The 14598-nt window shown below is 38.5% G+C and overlaps 1 protein-coding gene across 2 annotated transcripts in view; it reads right to left on the bottom strand.

Moving 5' to 3' along the window:
- The window catches only part of TCP11L2 (t-complex 11 like 2), a 55306-nt gene that overhangs the window by 14931 nt on the left and 25777 nt on the right, over positions 1-14598 (bottom strand). For both annotated transcript variants that reach the window (XM_077168603.1, XM_077168604.1), the window contains exon 6: positions 14364-14500. In XM_077168603.1, coding sequence (XP_077024718.1) covers positions 14364-14500 — 137 coding nt within the window. The remainder of the gene's footprint in view (positions 1-14363; positions 14501-14598) is intronic.

The raw sequence follows: 14598 nt of genomic DNA, 5'->3' as shown, positions 1-14598 counted from the left end.
TCCATCTGGTCCTGAAATTTTCTTCTTTGGGAGCTTCTTGGTGACTGATTCAATTTCTTTACTTATGATTGGTTTGTTGAGGTCGTTTATTTCTTCTTTAGTCAATGTTGGTTGTTATGCCTTTCTAGGAAGTTGTCCTAGAACAACTAGGACATCTGTGTTGTCTAGTTCATTAGCATAAAGTTGTTCATAGTATCCTCTCAATACCTCCTTTATTTCTGCAGAGTCAGTGCTTATGTCTCCACTTCCATTTCTGATTTTGTTTATTTGCATTCTCTTTCTTTTTCTTTGTGTCAACCTTGCTAAGGGTCCATCAATTTTATTGATTTTTCTCAATTGTTTTTATGTTCTCAATTTCATTAATTTTTCCCCTAATCTTTGTTATTTCTTTTCTTTTGCTTGCTTTGGAGTTAGTTGCTGTCCTTTCTCTAGTTCTTCCAAGTGAACCATTATTTCCTCAAGTTTTGTTCTTTCTTCTTTTTTGATATAGACATTTAAGGCAATAAATTTCTCTCAGCATTGCCTTTGCTGCATCCCATAAATTTTGATATGTTTGTGTTTTCATTTTAATTTGCCTTGAGATATTTACTGATTTCTCTTGTAATTTCATCCTTGACCCACTGGCTGTTTAAGAGTGTGTTGTTTAGCCTGTATATATTTGTGAATTTTCTGGCCCTCTACCTGTTATTGATTTCCAACTTCATTCCTTTATGATTCAAGAAAGAGTTTTGTATGATTTCAATATTTTTAAATGTATTGAGACTTCCTTTATGACCCAACATATGGTCTATCCTTGAAAATGATCCACGAGCACTTCAGAAAAAAGTTTATCCTGCTGTTGTGGGGTGTAATATTCTATAAATATCTGTCAACTCTAGTTTGTTACTGTATTATTCAAATTCTGTTTCTTTATTGATCCTGTGTCTTGATGTTCTATCCATTGGTGAGAGTGGGGAATTGAAGTCTCCAAATATTATGGTAGAGGTGTCTATTTCTCTTTTCAGTGTTTGCCTCATGTATTTTGGAGCACTCTGGCTCAGTGCATAAACAGTTATGATTGTTATGTTTTCTTGTTGAATTGTTCCTTTTAGTAATACATAGTATTGGTGCCAGTCTGAAAGAATGTATGTACTCTAGAAAAGCCATGTTTGATCCTAATCCCATTTTGTAAAGGCAGCTGTTTCTTCTAATCCCTATTCAGTACGGTATGTTTGAAACTGTAATTAGATCATCTCCCTGGAGATGTGACTCAATCAAGAGTTGTTGTTAAACTGGATTAGGTGGAAATATGTCTCCACTCATTTGGGTGGGTCTTGATTAGTTTACTGGAATCCTATAAAAGAGGAAACATTTTGGAGAATGCAGGAGATTCTAAGAGAGAAGAATGACATAGCCACAAGAAGCAGAGGGTCCACAAGCCAGCAACCTTTGGGAGATGAAGAAGGAAAATGCCTCCTGGGAAGCTTCATGAAACAGGAAGCCAGGAGAGAAAGCTAGCAGATGATGCCATGTTTGCCACATGCCTTTCCAGATGAGAGAGAAACCCTGACCATGTTACATACCTTTCCAGATGAGAGAGAAACTCTGACCATGTTTGCCATGTGCCTTTCCACTTGAGAGAGAAAGGTACGATGAACTTCATCGGACTTCTTGAATCAAGGTATCTTTCCCTGGATGGCTTAGATTAGATATTTCTATAGATTTGTTTTAATTGGGACATTTTCTTGGCCTTTAAACTGCAAACTAGCAACTTATTAAATTCCCCTTATTCAAAGTCATTCCATTTCTGGTATATTGCATTCTGGCAGCAAGCAAACTAGAACAGTGTCCTTTTTTGTCTCTTTTAATTGTTTTACATTTGAAGTCTAATTTGTTGGCTATTTGTATAGCTACTCCTGCTCTTTTCTGATTGTTATTTGTGTGAAATATCTTTTCCCAACCTTTCACTTTCAGCCTATGTTTGTTCTTGGGTCTAAAATGCATCTCCTGTAGACAGCATACTGATGGGTCCTGTTTTTAAATCCATTCTGCCAGTTTAGGTCTTTGATTGTGGAGTTGAATCAATTAACATTTAGTGTCATCACAGTAAGGGCAGTACTTTCTTCTACCATTTTGCCTTTTGGATTTTATGTCATATCTAGTTTTTTTCTCTTTTTACCTTTAATGATAGTCTTCATTTCTCCATTCTTCTCCACATCTCTCTCTCCTGTCTTTTCCTATCTGCCTCTAGTGTTCCCTTTAGCATTTCTTGCAGAGCCAGTCTCTGGTCACAGATTCTCTCAGTGATTTCTCATCTGAAAATGTTTTAATTTCCCCGCTCATTTTTGAAGGACAATTTTGCTGGACATAGAATTCTTGGTTGGCAGCTTTTCTCTTTTAAAATCTTAAATATATCATACAACCGTCTTCTTGCCTCCATGGTTTCTGCTGAGAAATCTACATATAGTCTTATTTGGCTTCCCTTGTATGTGATAGATTGTTTTTCTCTTGCTGCTTTCAAGATTTTCTCTTTCTCTTTGACATGTGACAGTCTGATTAGTAAGTATCTTGGAGTATGTCTATTTGGATCTATTCTGCTTGAGGTACTTCTGCACTGCTTGGATCTGTAATTTTATATCTTTCATAAGAGATGGGAAATTTTGAGTGATAATTTCCTCCATTAGTCTTTCTCCTTTTCCCTACTGTTCTCCTTCAAACATGTATGTTTGTGTGCTTCATGTTGTCATACAATTCCCTGAGTCCTTGCTCATATTTTTCCATTCTTTTTCCTGTATTTTCTTTTGCATGTTGGATTTCAGATGTCCCAACCTCCAGTTCACTAATCCTTTCTTCTGCCTCTTCAAATATAACATTGTAGGTGTCTATTTTTTTTTTATCTTTTCTACTGTGCCTTTCATTCCCATAAGTTCTGATTTGTTTTTTCAGACTTTTGATTTCTTCTTTTTGTCTGCCCACTGCTTTCTTTATACCCTACCTCAACTCGTTGATTTGAAAAAAAAAATTTTTTTTGCATCGGTAGGCACCGGGAATCGAATCCAGGCCTCTGGCATAGTAGGCGAGAACTCTGCTACTGAGCCACCGTGGCCCACCCTGATTTGATTTTTGATGAGATTTTCCCTGTCTGTTCAAACATCCTGAATTAGTTGCTTCAACTATTGTATCTCATTTGAATTGTTGGTTTGTTCCTTTGAGTGGGCATTAGCTTCCATTTTCCTAGTATGACTCATTATTTTTTGTTGGTGTCTAAGCACTTGATTTCTTTAATTATTTTATTCTGGAGATTGTTTTCACTCTTTTCCCTAGGATTTTCTTGCTGAATGGCTTTGTTCTCTATCTGTTCTTTGATATTCAGTTCAGCTTATTCTAGACCTCTAGCATAGGTTCTGTTTAACAGATCAGAATTTTTCAAATCCTGTTTTTCTGTTTCTTACCTTGCCTATATGGAGCCTTTTTTTTTTTTTGGACAGTCTACTTAGACATCATAGATTTTAGTCAGATTTTTCTCAGGCCAGACTGGCCTCCTCTCAGGAGGAAAGAGTCACCTGCATCAGTTTTCCCTGAGGGTGAGACCCAGCAGGTTGAAGGCTTTCCTATGAAGCCTCTAGACTCTGTTTTTCCTATCCTGCCCCAGTATGTAGTGTTTGTCTGCCTGCGGTTTCCCACCAGCATAATGTGCTGTGGTGCCTTTAACTTCAGCAGACTCTCTCAACTGGGGGCGTGGTTGAGACAGAGGAGCGGTTGTAGGATGGTTTTAATTGCTTCAGTTTTCCAGTTGGGGTCTGAATTCCTTGAGGGAATGATTCCACCTGAGCTGGGCCCTACTCCTCTCCTGGGGAAGGCACAGCCTCCAGAGAATTAACTCCTTTCACCTGACCAGCCTCTCTGTCTCTCAGACATTTAATTTCACCTTTGCTTGGAGCACTTGGAGCCTGAGAAACCTTGCAGTTCTATCTAATGAGCTGTTAAGTAGTAGAAACAAAGTAAAAAAAAAATCTTTTTCAGGACAGGACCCCCCTTCCTCAGGTTTGTTAATCAAGAGCTTAAGTTGGTATGTTGTTCTGTGTATCTACAGGTTGTACGTGCCCCCCCGCCTTATTTTTAGGTCCAACCCTTTTCAAGTATTTTGTGCTGTCTGATCCAAAAACCTTGGTTGTTGTTGTTATTTTTTTCATCAGCCCTGCTCCCTCTGTGCCGGGGCAAAAACTGCTAGTACCTTTAGCTCTTATTTGAGGTTTATCTGAGCTGGAGGCCTGTTTTTGGTAGTAAGAATTTGTTCATTAATTCCACAAGTGGAGCTTTGTTGAGGTAAGCTGTTGCTGCTAGTAAAGTCTCTTCCCACCCCCCCAACCAGCCTGTTGGGGTGGATCGCTGGCCTCTGCCATTTGGGGGACTTACAATTCTGTGCAGGATCGCAGCTGGTCCAGCTTGTCCAGACTGGTGTATGCTGTGTGTCTGGTCACTGATGCGGCCCCAGAAGCTGTTCTTTACTGTTCCTGGCTATTTACTAGCTGCCCTGGAGGATGAACTAAATTCCACACCTCACTGAGCTACCATCTTGGAACCTCTCTCCATAACTTATTGTTAAGTAGTTTACAACTCATGAAAAATAGTACAGAGTTCCTTTGTATTCTTCCCCCAGCTTCTCCCAATGATAATACCTCCCATAACCATAGTACAGTGTCAAAATCAGGAAACTAACATTGATAAAATTCTATTAACTCAGATGCAGACTTCATTCAGATTTCACCAGTTTTTACACTGCATTATTTTTGGGGGAGGTACTGGTGTACAGTTCTGTGAAATTTTATTACATGTGTAGATTCATATAACCATCACCACAATCAGGATACAAAACTATTCCATTACCACATAAAACTGCCTTGTTTAATCCCTTCATAGTCACACCTTTATCCCAACACCTCCATGGGGCAACTACTCATGTATTATACATCACTATAATTTTGTCATTTTGAGTATGTTATATAAGTGAAACCATATACCATGTAACCCTCTGATATTGGCTTATATCACTCAACATAATGCCTTTGAAATTTATCTAAGTTGTTGTATTTATCAATACTCTGTTCCTTTTTTATTGCTAAGTAGTATTCGATGATACTAAGTAGTCACCCATTAAAAGACATCTGGGTTGTTTCTAGTTTTTATTATAGATAAAGCTGCTATGAACATCTGATTTAAGATGAATGTAAGCTCGTATTTCTCTGGAGTAATAACTTAGGACTGAGATTGCTAGACTGAATGCTAAGCATATGTTTAACTTTATAAGAAACTGCCAAACTGTTTTCCAGAGTTTTATCTTTGATTTCAATATAACTTATTTAACTGTAATAATTGGCATTGTTTACAAGCTCATAAAATTCCTGAAAAACGTAGCAGATGGCATCCAAGCCAGTGCCCATTTCTAAAATTAAGTGTTTGTCAAACATAACCCAATATAAACAGGCAAAGAGGTACTTTTCCATTTATTCCTTGAAATTGATTTGACAAGAAAGTATATGCAACTTACAGTGCAGAGAGGCTGATCACCAACAGATCTATAATGGAGCTTAGAAACCAATACAGAGAATCGGGAAGCAGCTTGACTGTGGAGTCAAATTTGCATGGCAGATAAATGAATCTGAATGAAGTGAATGCAATCCATAGCTAAGAACTTGTATTAGGCCCTGGCACACACATGGCTGTGTACAGTGGTTCAGAGTGTGACCTCTGAGCCAGTCAGCCTCAACTCAGGTCCTGCTTTTATCACTCACTAGCTATATGCCTTGGGCAAGTTACTTAATGTCTCCTCAGTTTTCTCATCTGTAAATTGGAGGTAATAATGGAACCTTCCTGCAGCTGTTATGAAGAAATAACAAATTACTACATGCAAAACAGTAAGAACCATTCCTGGCATATAGGAAATGAACTAAGGTTAGCAAGTATTATATTAACTCAACTCCCTATAAAACCTTGTAAAAGGGGGGTTATTGTCTCCAGTTGTATTTATTTTGGTGTCTGAAGCTCAGGAGGTCCCAGTTAGGTTATTTGCCTGCCATACCACAACTACCTTATTGTTTTAAGGTGCCTCTGATGGTCGTCCCATGCTGGACAATCATTAAGACTATTGTTTGTTTTTTTTTTAAGAATCTGGCTCTTTTGTTTGTTTGTTTTGAGACCCAGTCAGTGTGCCAGCGTATGGGAGTAGAATCTTAGCAGATACCCTTAAAGAAAAGTCAGTCTTAAAGGAGTTGCACCTAGAAAGTATACAGAACTCTAGTTTACCCAACATGAACACTAGTATTTGGCAAGGGCTATTCCAGAAGTGAGGATGAGAGAAGGAAGGGAGGAAATCACTGAACTCAAATCTCATACTTAATTTGATCTTAAAGAATGTGTGATAATGTCCAAGTAGGTTGTCCTTTCACTTTAAACAAGTTTACTTATTACGTTCAATTCTTCTGCATTAAACATATGCATCAATAGAAATGAGATTTTATATTTGAATTTATTTCTTTTTTTAGTATAAGGACCTTAAACAGTATTGTTATTGCTTTCTTTTTATTCTTATGGGGTACCTAAAAATTAGAATTTCTGTTGAGAAAGAACAACAAAACCACCCAGAAATGCTCCAAAAGATTCCTCTGCAAATGCTTCACAAGGAGCCCACTCCCTACAATGGAAAAGAGGCAAAAGGAAGGTCCCTACCTTCCATTACCTGCTGAAATGAGACTGCTTCCAAACTAAAAACCCCTGAGAGTCCAACTGCCACAAGATTTCCTCATTTATTGAAGCCCAAATCTTCCTACAGCATGAAGACATTTCTTTGGGCCACAAAGGTATGGATTCACAGTAGCTGTTCAAGTGAACAGAACAGGATACATGACAATTGACCTAAATGAGCTGCCCCAAACTCAAATGGTAATAGTTTTGTAGGTATTGATACCATGTTAACTCCCTGTGCTGATGCTGAATTTCAAACAAGAACAGACACCTTCTGACATAGGTTTATTATGAGCTCAGAACAGGAAAAAAGTTGCCAAAGTTGAAACATCCCAGGATAAAAGAAGTATAAACGGCACTGGCAATCAGTAATGAGTGATAAATTGCAATAGTCGGAATGATTTTGCTTCCAAAGCAAATGAATCACTAAATATGTTTGTGAACTATGAAAGAACCATCAGAATTCAATCTAATGTTAAACAAAGTAAAACCAGGGTCGTTTTACATATGACTATAGTTCCATGTGATATATGTGCCTTATTTAGCCCAACAGATATTTCTGGAACCTTCTTAAGAAACTATTTGTAGTCTACGCCCTGCCTCTTGCAATCTTTGACAATGCCAGTGGATTCCTATCTGTACAATTAGGTGACTAGATCAAATGATTTCAGAACTGTCAGTTCTTTAATGTCAGGTTTGGTAGCCTACAGGCACTGAAATGGCATCTGAAACCTTTATAAACTCAAACTATTTAAATCATGAATTACAGAGAAAGAGACTTTATTCTTCAAAAACCTCATGTTACTACACTTGGATTTGAAAATGATAAAAACAGCTGTTTAAATGGTTCTACATAACAGTTAAGTGTATACCTCCTTGGAAATCACCCAACATTTTTTGATAACTGTACATATTAATTTATTACCAGGATAAACTATTGGTATGCTAAATAAAGTCAGATAAATAAAAAAAAAAAAGATATGGACTCACTCCCATTCCATACTTAGAACAACAGGGGGTTGTGTCCCAATTTCAGCACTATTGACATTTTGGATTGGGTAATTGTGAGGGGCTGACCCATGCAGTGTAAAATGTTAGCAGCATCCTTAGCTTCTACTCACTAGATGCCAGCAGTACACTCCCACACAGTGGATACATTCCTACACAGGTGAGACAAACAAAAGCTGTCTCTTGATATTGTCAAATAGTCCCTGGGGGTAAGATCATCCCGATTTGAGAACTGCTGCCTTAGATGATAATTAATATTTATTTAATTTGTTCACAGGTATGTCCTCCAATGTTGAAAAAAATATCTCTTACATTACAAACCAAATGAAATTTGCCATACTTAAGTCTATTCTAGAAAGATCAAAGTTTGGAGGCACGATTTCACTACTAGGCTGTCTGCCTTAGGGCAAAATTCACTTTATTTTACTTTAGACCCAGTTCTGTCATTTCCTAACAGAAACAAATCGCTTTTTATACCATATTTCTTATAAAATTATGTATGTGGCAGAATTTATAAGGTGCTTATTGCTAAGAAATGCAGACAGGACATAGGTGCAGATTTTTTAAAAAGAGCCATTAAGAGGAAAGAAAAAACAGTCATACTAAAATTATTCCTTAGCACTTGAGGGGATAATTTATTGAGTAGCTCTGTTTGTCACAGTAGAACACCACCACTCCTATAATTTCACCACTCAGTCAAAAATGTTATGTTTGGTTTGCTAGTTTTGTTTATAAAGAAGTAAAGACTTGTAGTATTTATTTAAAAGACATCCAACAGAGAGAGATAAAGAGTGAGAGGGAGGGAGGGATAGAGAGAGGAAATTATCATGGATATAATTACAATGCAGCAGAAATAAGCATTTCTACTGCAAGCTTAGTCATTAATAACTGACACATTTAAAAGCCCATATAGTTAGGTCAAACAACTCAAGGGTCTGGCATAGTAGTTCTCAATCCTGCTGATTTTAGAATTACCTGAGGAGCTTTAAAAAGGGGGAAAACGGATACTGGGCAACACTACCAGAGATTCTGATTTAATCAATCTGAGGTGGGGTTCAGGCATCTGTATTTAAACACCCCAAGCGGTTCTAATATGCAATCAGAATTGAGTTCAGTTGGTAAGATAGAAAAAGCATGTTTAGAGCCAACCATTGGCTCTTCCTTAGGGGCGCCTTTTCTTTTAAATGTGTCAGTTATAAATGACTAAGCTGAGATTTCACTTCCACAAACTAGCACACTGATTGGCTATGTGGCTCCAAAAGCCAGGTCAACCCCACGAGGCACGTGTAGCCAGTGTTTTTCATGTTAACGATAATAAGAGCTTCTCCACTGGCACATTTATTCAACAGTAACTCCTAAAACAACTACTATGTGCCAGATACTATACCAAGTGTTTGAATCCATTGATGAATAAACAAGGTCTCTGAACTCAAGATGCTCCCACTCCAGTAGTGGAGAGAAACAAAAGAACAAGCATTGCCAGTACAGAATGATAGGTGCATTTACCTAAGAATTTCCCAGGAGCAGTGGAGGCCAACAGTGCTGCCCGCCACCTTCCAGGCCTAGCTCTACTACTTAAGCTGTATGACTCTGACATTGAGTAAGCATCAGTTTCCTCTTCTTTAAAATGTTCCATAAATACATCCCAAAAGTCTTATGTGCCAGGCACAGACAGACAATCATAATGCAGCTTGATATATTTTTGAATAAAAATTTAAATTTCATAGGATTGTTGAAAGAATCACATGAAAAGAAGTTCATAAAACTATTTTATCAGATACAGGATAACTGTATAAATAAATAAAACTCTTTCTGAATGGGTATCTTAAAAATTACTTATGGAATGACCCCCCAGGGGTAATATTATTATTTCTACAGGTGATTCAGCTGTTGGAGCTCATGTGGTTACCTGTTGATGCTTAGTATATACAACCATTGCCTAAGATTTTCTGTATGAATTTCAAATAAGGCAATTACATAAAACCTTTCCTTAGGCAAAATAAAATATTTTCCAAGAGTCAAATCTGAAAACCTAAGTACTTCTCTGTATTAATTTCCCAAGAGTTATTTTATAAAAATCATATGCACACAAAAATCCAAAAACACTTTTGTCCTTCTTGTGTAATATTGTGAGGCTGTTATTTTGATATTAGGACACGGTGACCGACTCTGGGCAGGATGACTCAAGGATATAATTAGCAGCTGACATAGACTCAGCTTCCTGGACTCTCGGTTTCTCTGGGAACATATTTAGAGCTGGGCAACTGTGCAGCTGGATTTATTTTATTCTTAACTTTCTAGAAAAATAAAGACTATGCAAAAGGTACAAATGAATTACAGGTCACCAAAGCTGGGTTTTAAGAAGAGAAGCAAATAATTTGAGATGAACAAAACTGTAATAAAACCCTGTACTAAAGAATTCATTGAAGATTCCAAGCTATCTTGAGTTAAGACATGGACACATTTGCACTTAAGTGTATACACACATAGGCACACAAATGAAACTAACCCCTAAATTTCAAGAAAATGCTGCTCAGAACACTTACTATAATTCAGGTTTCAGATTTAGGTTCTATGTAGGGGGTCTACTTCCCTTAATCCTTTTCCTGTGAACCTAAAACAATATAGCCCTTTAAGTCATAAAATATTTATTTCCACACACACACCCCCACCCACGCCAGAGTTCCCTCTGCAATATCCACCACAGACAGTCAATACTTCTTTGAAGAGAGGCAATTTAGCATAGTGGGTACATCACACGCTTTGGGGCAGAGATATTTTTTGGTTATTCAAGATCTGCCATTTACTTACTAGAGGTAACCTAGGGCAAGTAACTTAATCTCATTTTCCACGTTTGTATATAAGGAGTGCTAACAGCACCAGCCTCATAGGGCTATTGTGAGGCTTGAAAAAACTAATAAATGTAGAATGTTTGGCATATAACAGGAAGTAGTTTTTTTTTAAATGTTAGCTAGTAATAGGGAGGTTCATTCCACCATTAAAACTGCAATTACCAGAAGGTCAAACAAAACCTGCTGTCTGCTACTTCCCTTCCACAAGTCCTGGTCTGCCCTACAGAGCTTAACCAAAGCCTCCGAATTGCAACTGGGGAGGGTGGTGCTCACTACCCACTAAGGATTCCCTATCACCAAGCAGAACATGGCCAGCTTCACTGACTGTTCCTTGTGTGACCCTCCATGATCGATGCCCTTTCTCTTAGAAGTACTCCAGCCTCTGGAGTTTTCTTTACAAGTGGCCCAGTTTGCTTTGTTTACATATGGTTATAGTACTGACTGTTTTGACAGAGATTCCCAGGCCACTGAGGTGGAGGGTGGGGAGATCACCTAATTCAGCCTTAGAGTGCAGGCGCCGGCATCAGGGGTTTGTCAGTAAGGGAACCAGTTAGCCAGCCTCAGTTTTCTCTCTGGAAAAATGAAGGGTATATAACAGTACCTACCTTGCTGGTTAATTGTGAGGTTTCAATGAGGCAATACTTTCTCTACTCCCATTCTTATTTGACCCCTCCTCCGGTCTAACTTTAATGCCTGCCAATACCCCAAAATCGCTCTTGTCAAGGTTACTAACGATCCTCATGCAGGCAAATCCTATGGTCAAACCTTGGTCTTAATCTTTCTTGACCACTGTTGCTGGTTTGAAATGATGTATGTACCTTAGAAAAGCCATGTTTTAATCCTAATCCCATTTTGTAAAGGCAGCTGTTTCTTCTAATCCCTATTCAGCATTGTATGTTTGAAACTAGATCGTCTCGCTGGAGATGTGATATAATCAAGAGTGGTTGTTAAACTGGATTAGGTGGCGACATGTCTCCACCCATTCGGGTGGGTCTGGATTAGTTTCTGAAGTCCTATAAGAGGAAACATTTCGGAGAATGGGAGATTCAGAGAGAGGAGAGCAGAATGACATAGCCACGAGAAGCAGAGTCTACCAGCCAGCGACCTTTGGAGATGAAGAAGGAAAATGCTTCCTGGGGAGCTTCATGAAACAAGAAGCCAGGAGAAGAAGCTAGGAGATGATGCTATGTTTGCCACCAGCCCTTCCAGATGAGAGAGGAACCCTGACCGTGTTCACCATGTGCCTTTCCAGAGAGAGAAACTCTGTTTTCACCATGTGCCCTTCCACTTGAGAGAGAAACCCTGAACTTCATCATCCTTCTTGAACTAAGGTATCTTTCCCTGGATGCCTTAAATTGGACATTTCTATAGACTTGCTTTAACTGGGACATTTTCTCGGCCTTAGAACTGTAAACCAGCAATTTATTAAATTCTCCTTTTTAAAAGCCATTCCATTTCTGGTATATTGCATTCCAGCAGCTAGCAAACTAGAACAACTACTTATCAGAACTCATCACAGCTAATCACACCTTCCTTCTCCAAACACTTTCTTTACTTGTCTTTCAGAACACCAGTATCTCCTGGGTTTCTTCCTACCTCTCTGCTGATCCTTCACAATCTCCAGTGCTGGATCCTCCTCTTCTTCTCAACCTCTCCACTTGGGAGCATCCCCAGTCAGTTCTTTTCAGAACATGTTCCCTAGGTAATCTCATCCAGGGTAATACAGTAGAGGTGGACTGCCTGGGGGAGTCACAGCTCTATTCCTTACAAGTTGTGCTGTGGAGACAAGTGATTTATCCTCCCAGTGCCTATTACTTCATCTATAAAATGGAGTGTGTCTGTGTAATATTCTAAACTTGTAAAAATTAAATCAGTATAAAAAAGTGCTTAGAATATGGTAAGCAGTTCATAAGAGTTTGCACCATCCAGTCCCATGGCTTCATATTATATAACTACATTGATGATTCCCACATTTATATCTACAGTTACCAGCATTCCTCTGGACTCTAGTCTCTTAAATCCCACTGCCTACTTGACATTTCCACATTGATTTCGAACAGGGATCTCAAAGTTCATATATCCAAAACTGAACTCATGATTCCATTATCATCCCCAAATCTGCTTTCCTCTACTCTCTGCCATCTCACTAAAACACCACCATTCACACAGTTCCTAGAGCAAAACTCATAGTCATCCTTGACTCTTTTTTTTCTCCCCTCATCCAATCTATGAGCAAATCCTGTTACTCTATCTTCAAAATACATCTAGAATCTGACCACTTCTCACTACTTCCACCAATACCACCTGGACCAAGCCACGATCATTTCTTTCCTAGGCAAATGTTCTACCATCTAATTGGTCTCCCCGCTTCCCTCTTTGCTCCTGTATAATCTAGTTTCTACTCAAGAGCCAGAGTATTCTTTAATAATGAAAACCAGATGCACCAGTGACTTCCAATCACACTGGGAAGGGAATCTAAATTCCTCTCATCTGCCAACAAGACTCTATTTGATCTGCCTTTGCCTACCTCTCAGCTTTATCGCCTACCACTCTCCTCCTTGCTTATCCTACTCCAGCCACACTGGCTGCTTTGTGTTCTTTGAACATTGCAAACAAGTTTCTGATTTAGGGCCTTTGTACTTTCAGCTCCCTTATGGCTGGAAAGTTCTTCCCTCAGATTGTCGCATGACCTCTCCCTCAATTCTGTAAGAATTCTGCTTAAATGTTACTTATTAGCGAGACCTTCTCAGCCCCTCCCTGTTTGAAAAGCCCAGTCCCCTACCCTCACCATTTCCCTATCATTACCTGTTCATTTATGCTTATTTTCTTCTTATAGCTGACAATATGTATTTGTCTATTTGTCATGCCTACTAGAATATCTGCTCCAAAGGCAGAGCAACTTTATTTTGCTTTGTTTACTGCATAAATCCACAGGTTCTAAATAGTGCCTGGCACATAGCATGTGCTCAATAAATATTTTTTGAATTAAGGAAAAAGTGAATTATACTTAGCACAGTTCCTGGCATAGAGTAAACAACTGTAAATTTGTGATGCCAATTTTAGAAAGTAAAAAATAGGTTTAATAGAAAGGAAAAAGTCATTTAGTGGTACTACTTAAGTTGTTGTGCGGGTTTGAAACTGTTTTGTACCCCAGAAAAGCCATGTTATTCTAATCCAATCTATTGTTAGGTGTGAACTTTGATTAGGTTGTTTCCATGGAGATGAGACCCACCTGATTGTGGGTGGGACCTTCTGATTAGATGAAGATGTGACCCTACCTATTCAAGGTGAGTCTTAATCTATTTCCTGGGGTCCGGTTAAGAGAGGGACATTTTGGAGAGGACCCAGATATTTGGAGATGTGGACAGAAATGCCTCCAAAAGATTCTAAGCTAGGAAATGAAATCCAGAGTTTGCCCCAGAGAAGCCAAGAAAGGATCTACAGTCACTTAGAGAGAGAAAGCCACTAGAGTAGAAGCTGAAAGCAATGAACTGGGAGCAACAACCAGCAGATGCCAACCACATGCCTTCCCAGCTGACAGAGGTGTTTCAATGCCGACTGCCTTTCCTCTGAGAAGGTATCCTCTTGCTGGTGCCTTAATTTGGACATCTTCATGACCTTAGAATTATAACTTGTAACTTAATAAATCCCCTTTATAAAAGCCAGTTCATTGCTGGTATATTGCATTCCAGCAGTTGTAGCAAACCGAAACAGATATTAAAAATAAAAATATTATATGTTCACCCAATTTCAACATAAGTATACACCATATATTGTACTTACTTGGAGTTTCTTCTAAAATCTCCTGGAATTTGGTTCGCTCATAATCCACCAACTGGCGTTGAAGATGTGGTCTAAGACTCTTAATTGTAAAATTGACCATGTCCATTTTCATGAGGTCCAGGACATGAAATATTTGTCTAAAAATTACAGAATTAAAATAGAGAGGTTTTTAGAAGTTAAGATGAACTTCATTAATTGTTATATATTTACATCCTGGAAAAGATAAATACTCCCA

Source organism: Tamandua tetradactyla, chromosome 7, assembly GCF_023851605.1.
Source record: "Tamandua tetradactyla isolate mTamTet1 chromosome 7, mTamTet1.pri, whole genome shotgun sequence".
NCBI classification, from domain to species: Eukaryota; Metazoa; Chordata; class Mammalia; order Pilosa; family Myrmecophagidae; genus Tamandua; species Tamandua tetradactyla.
This window is presented reverse-complemented; position numbering and strand designations above follow the sequence as displayed.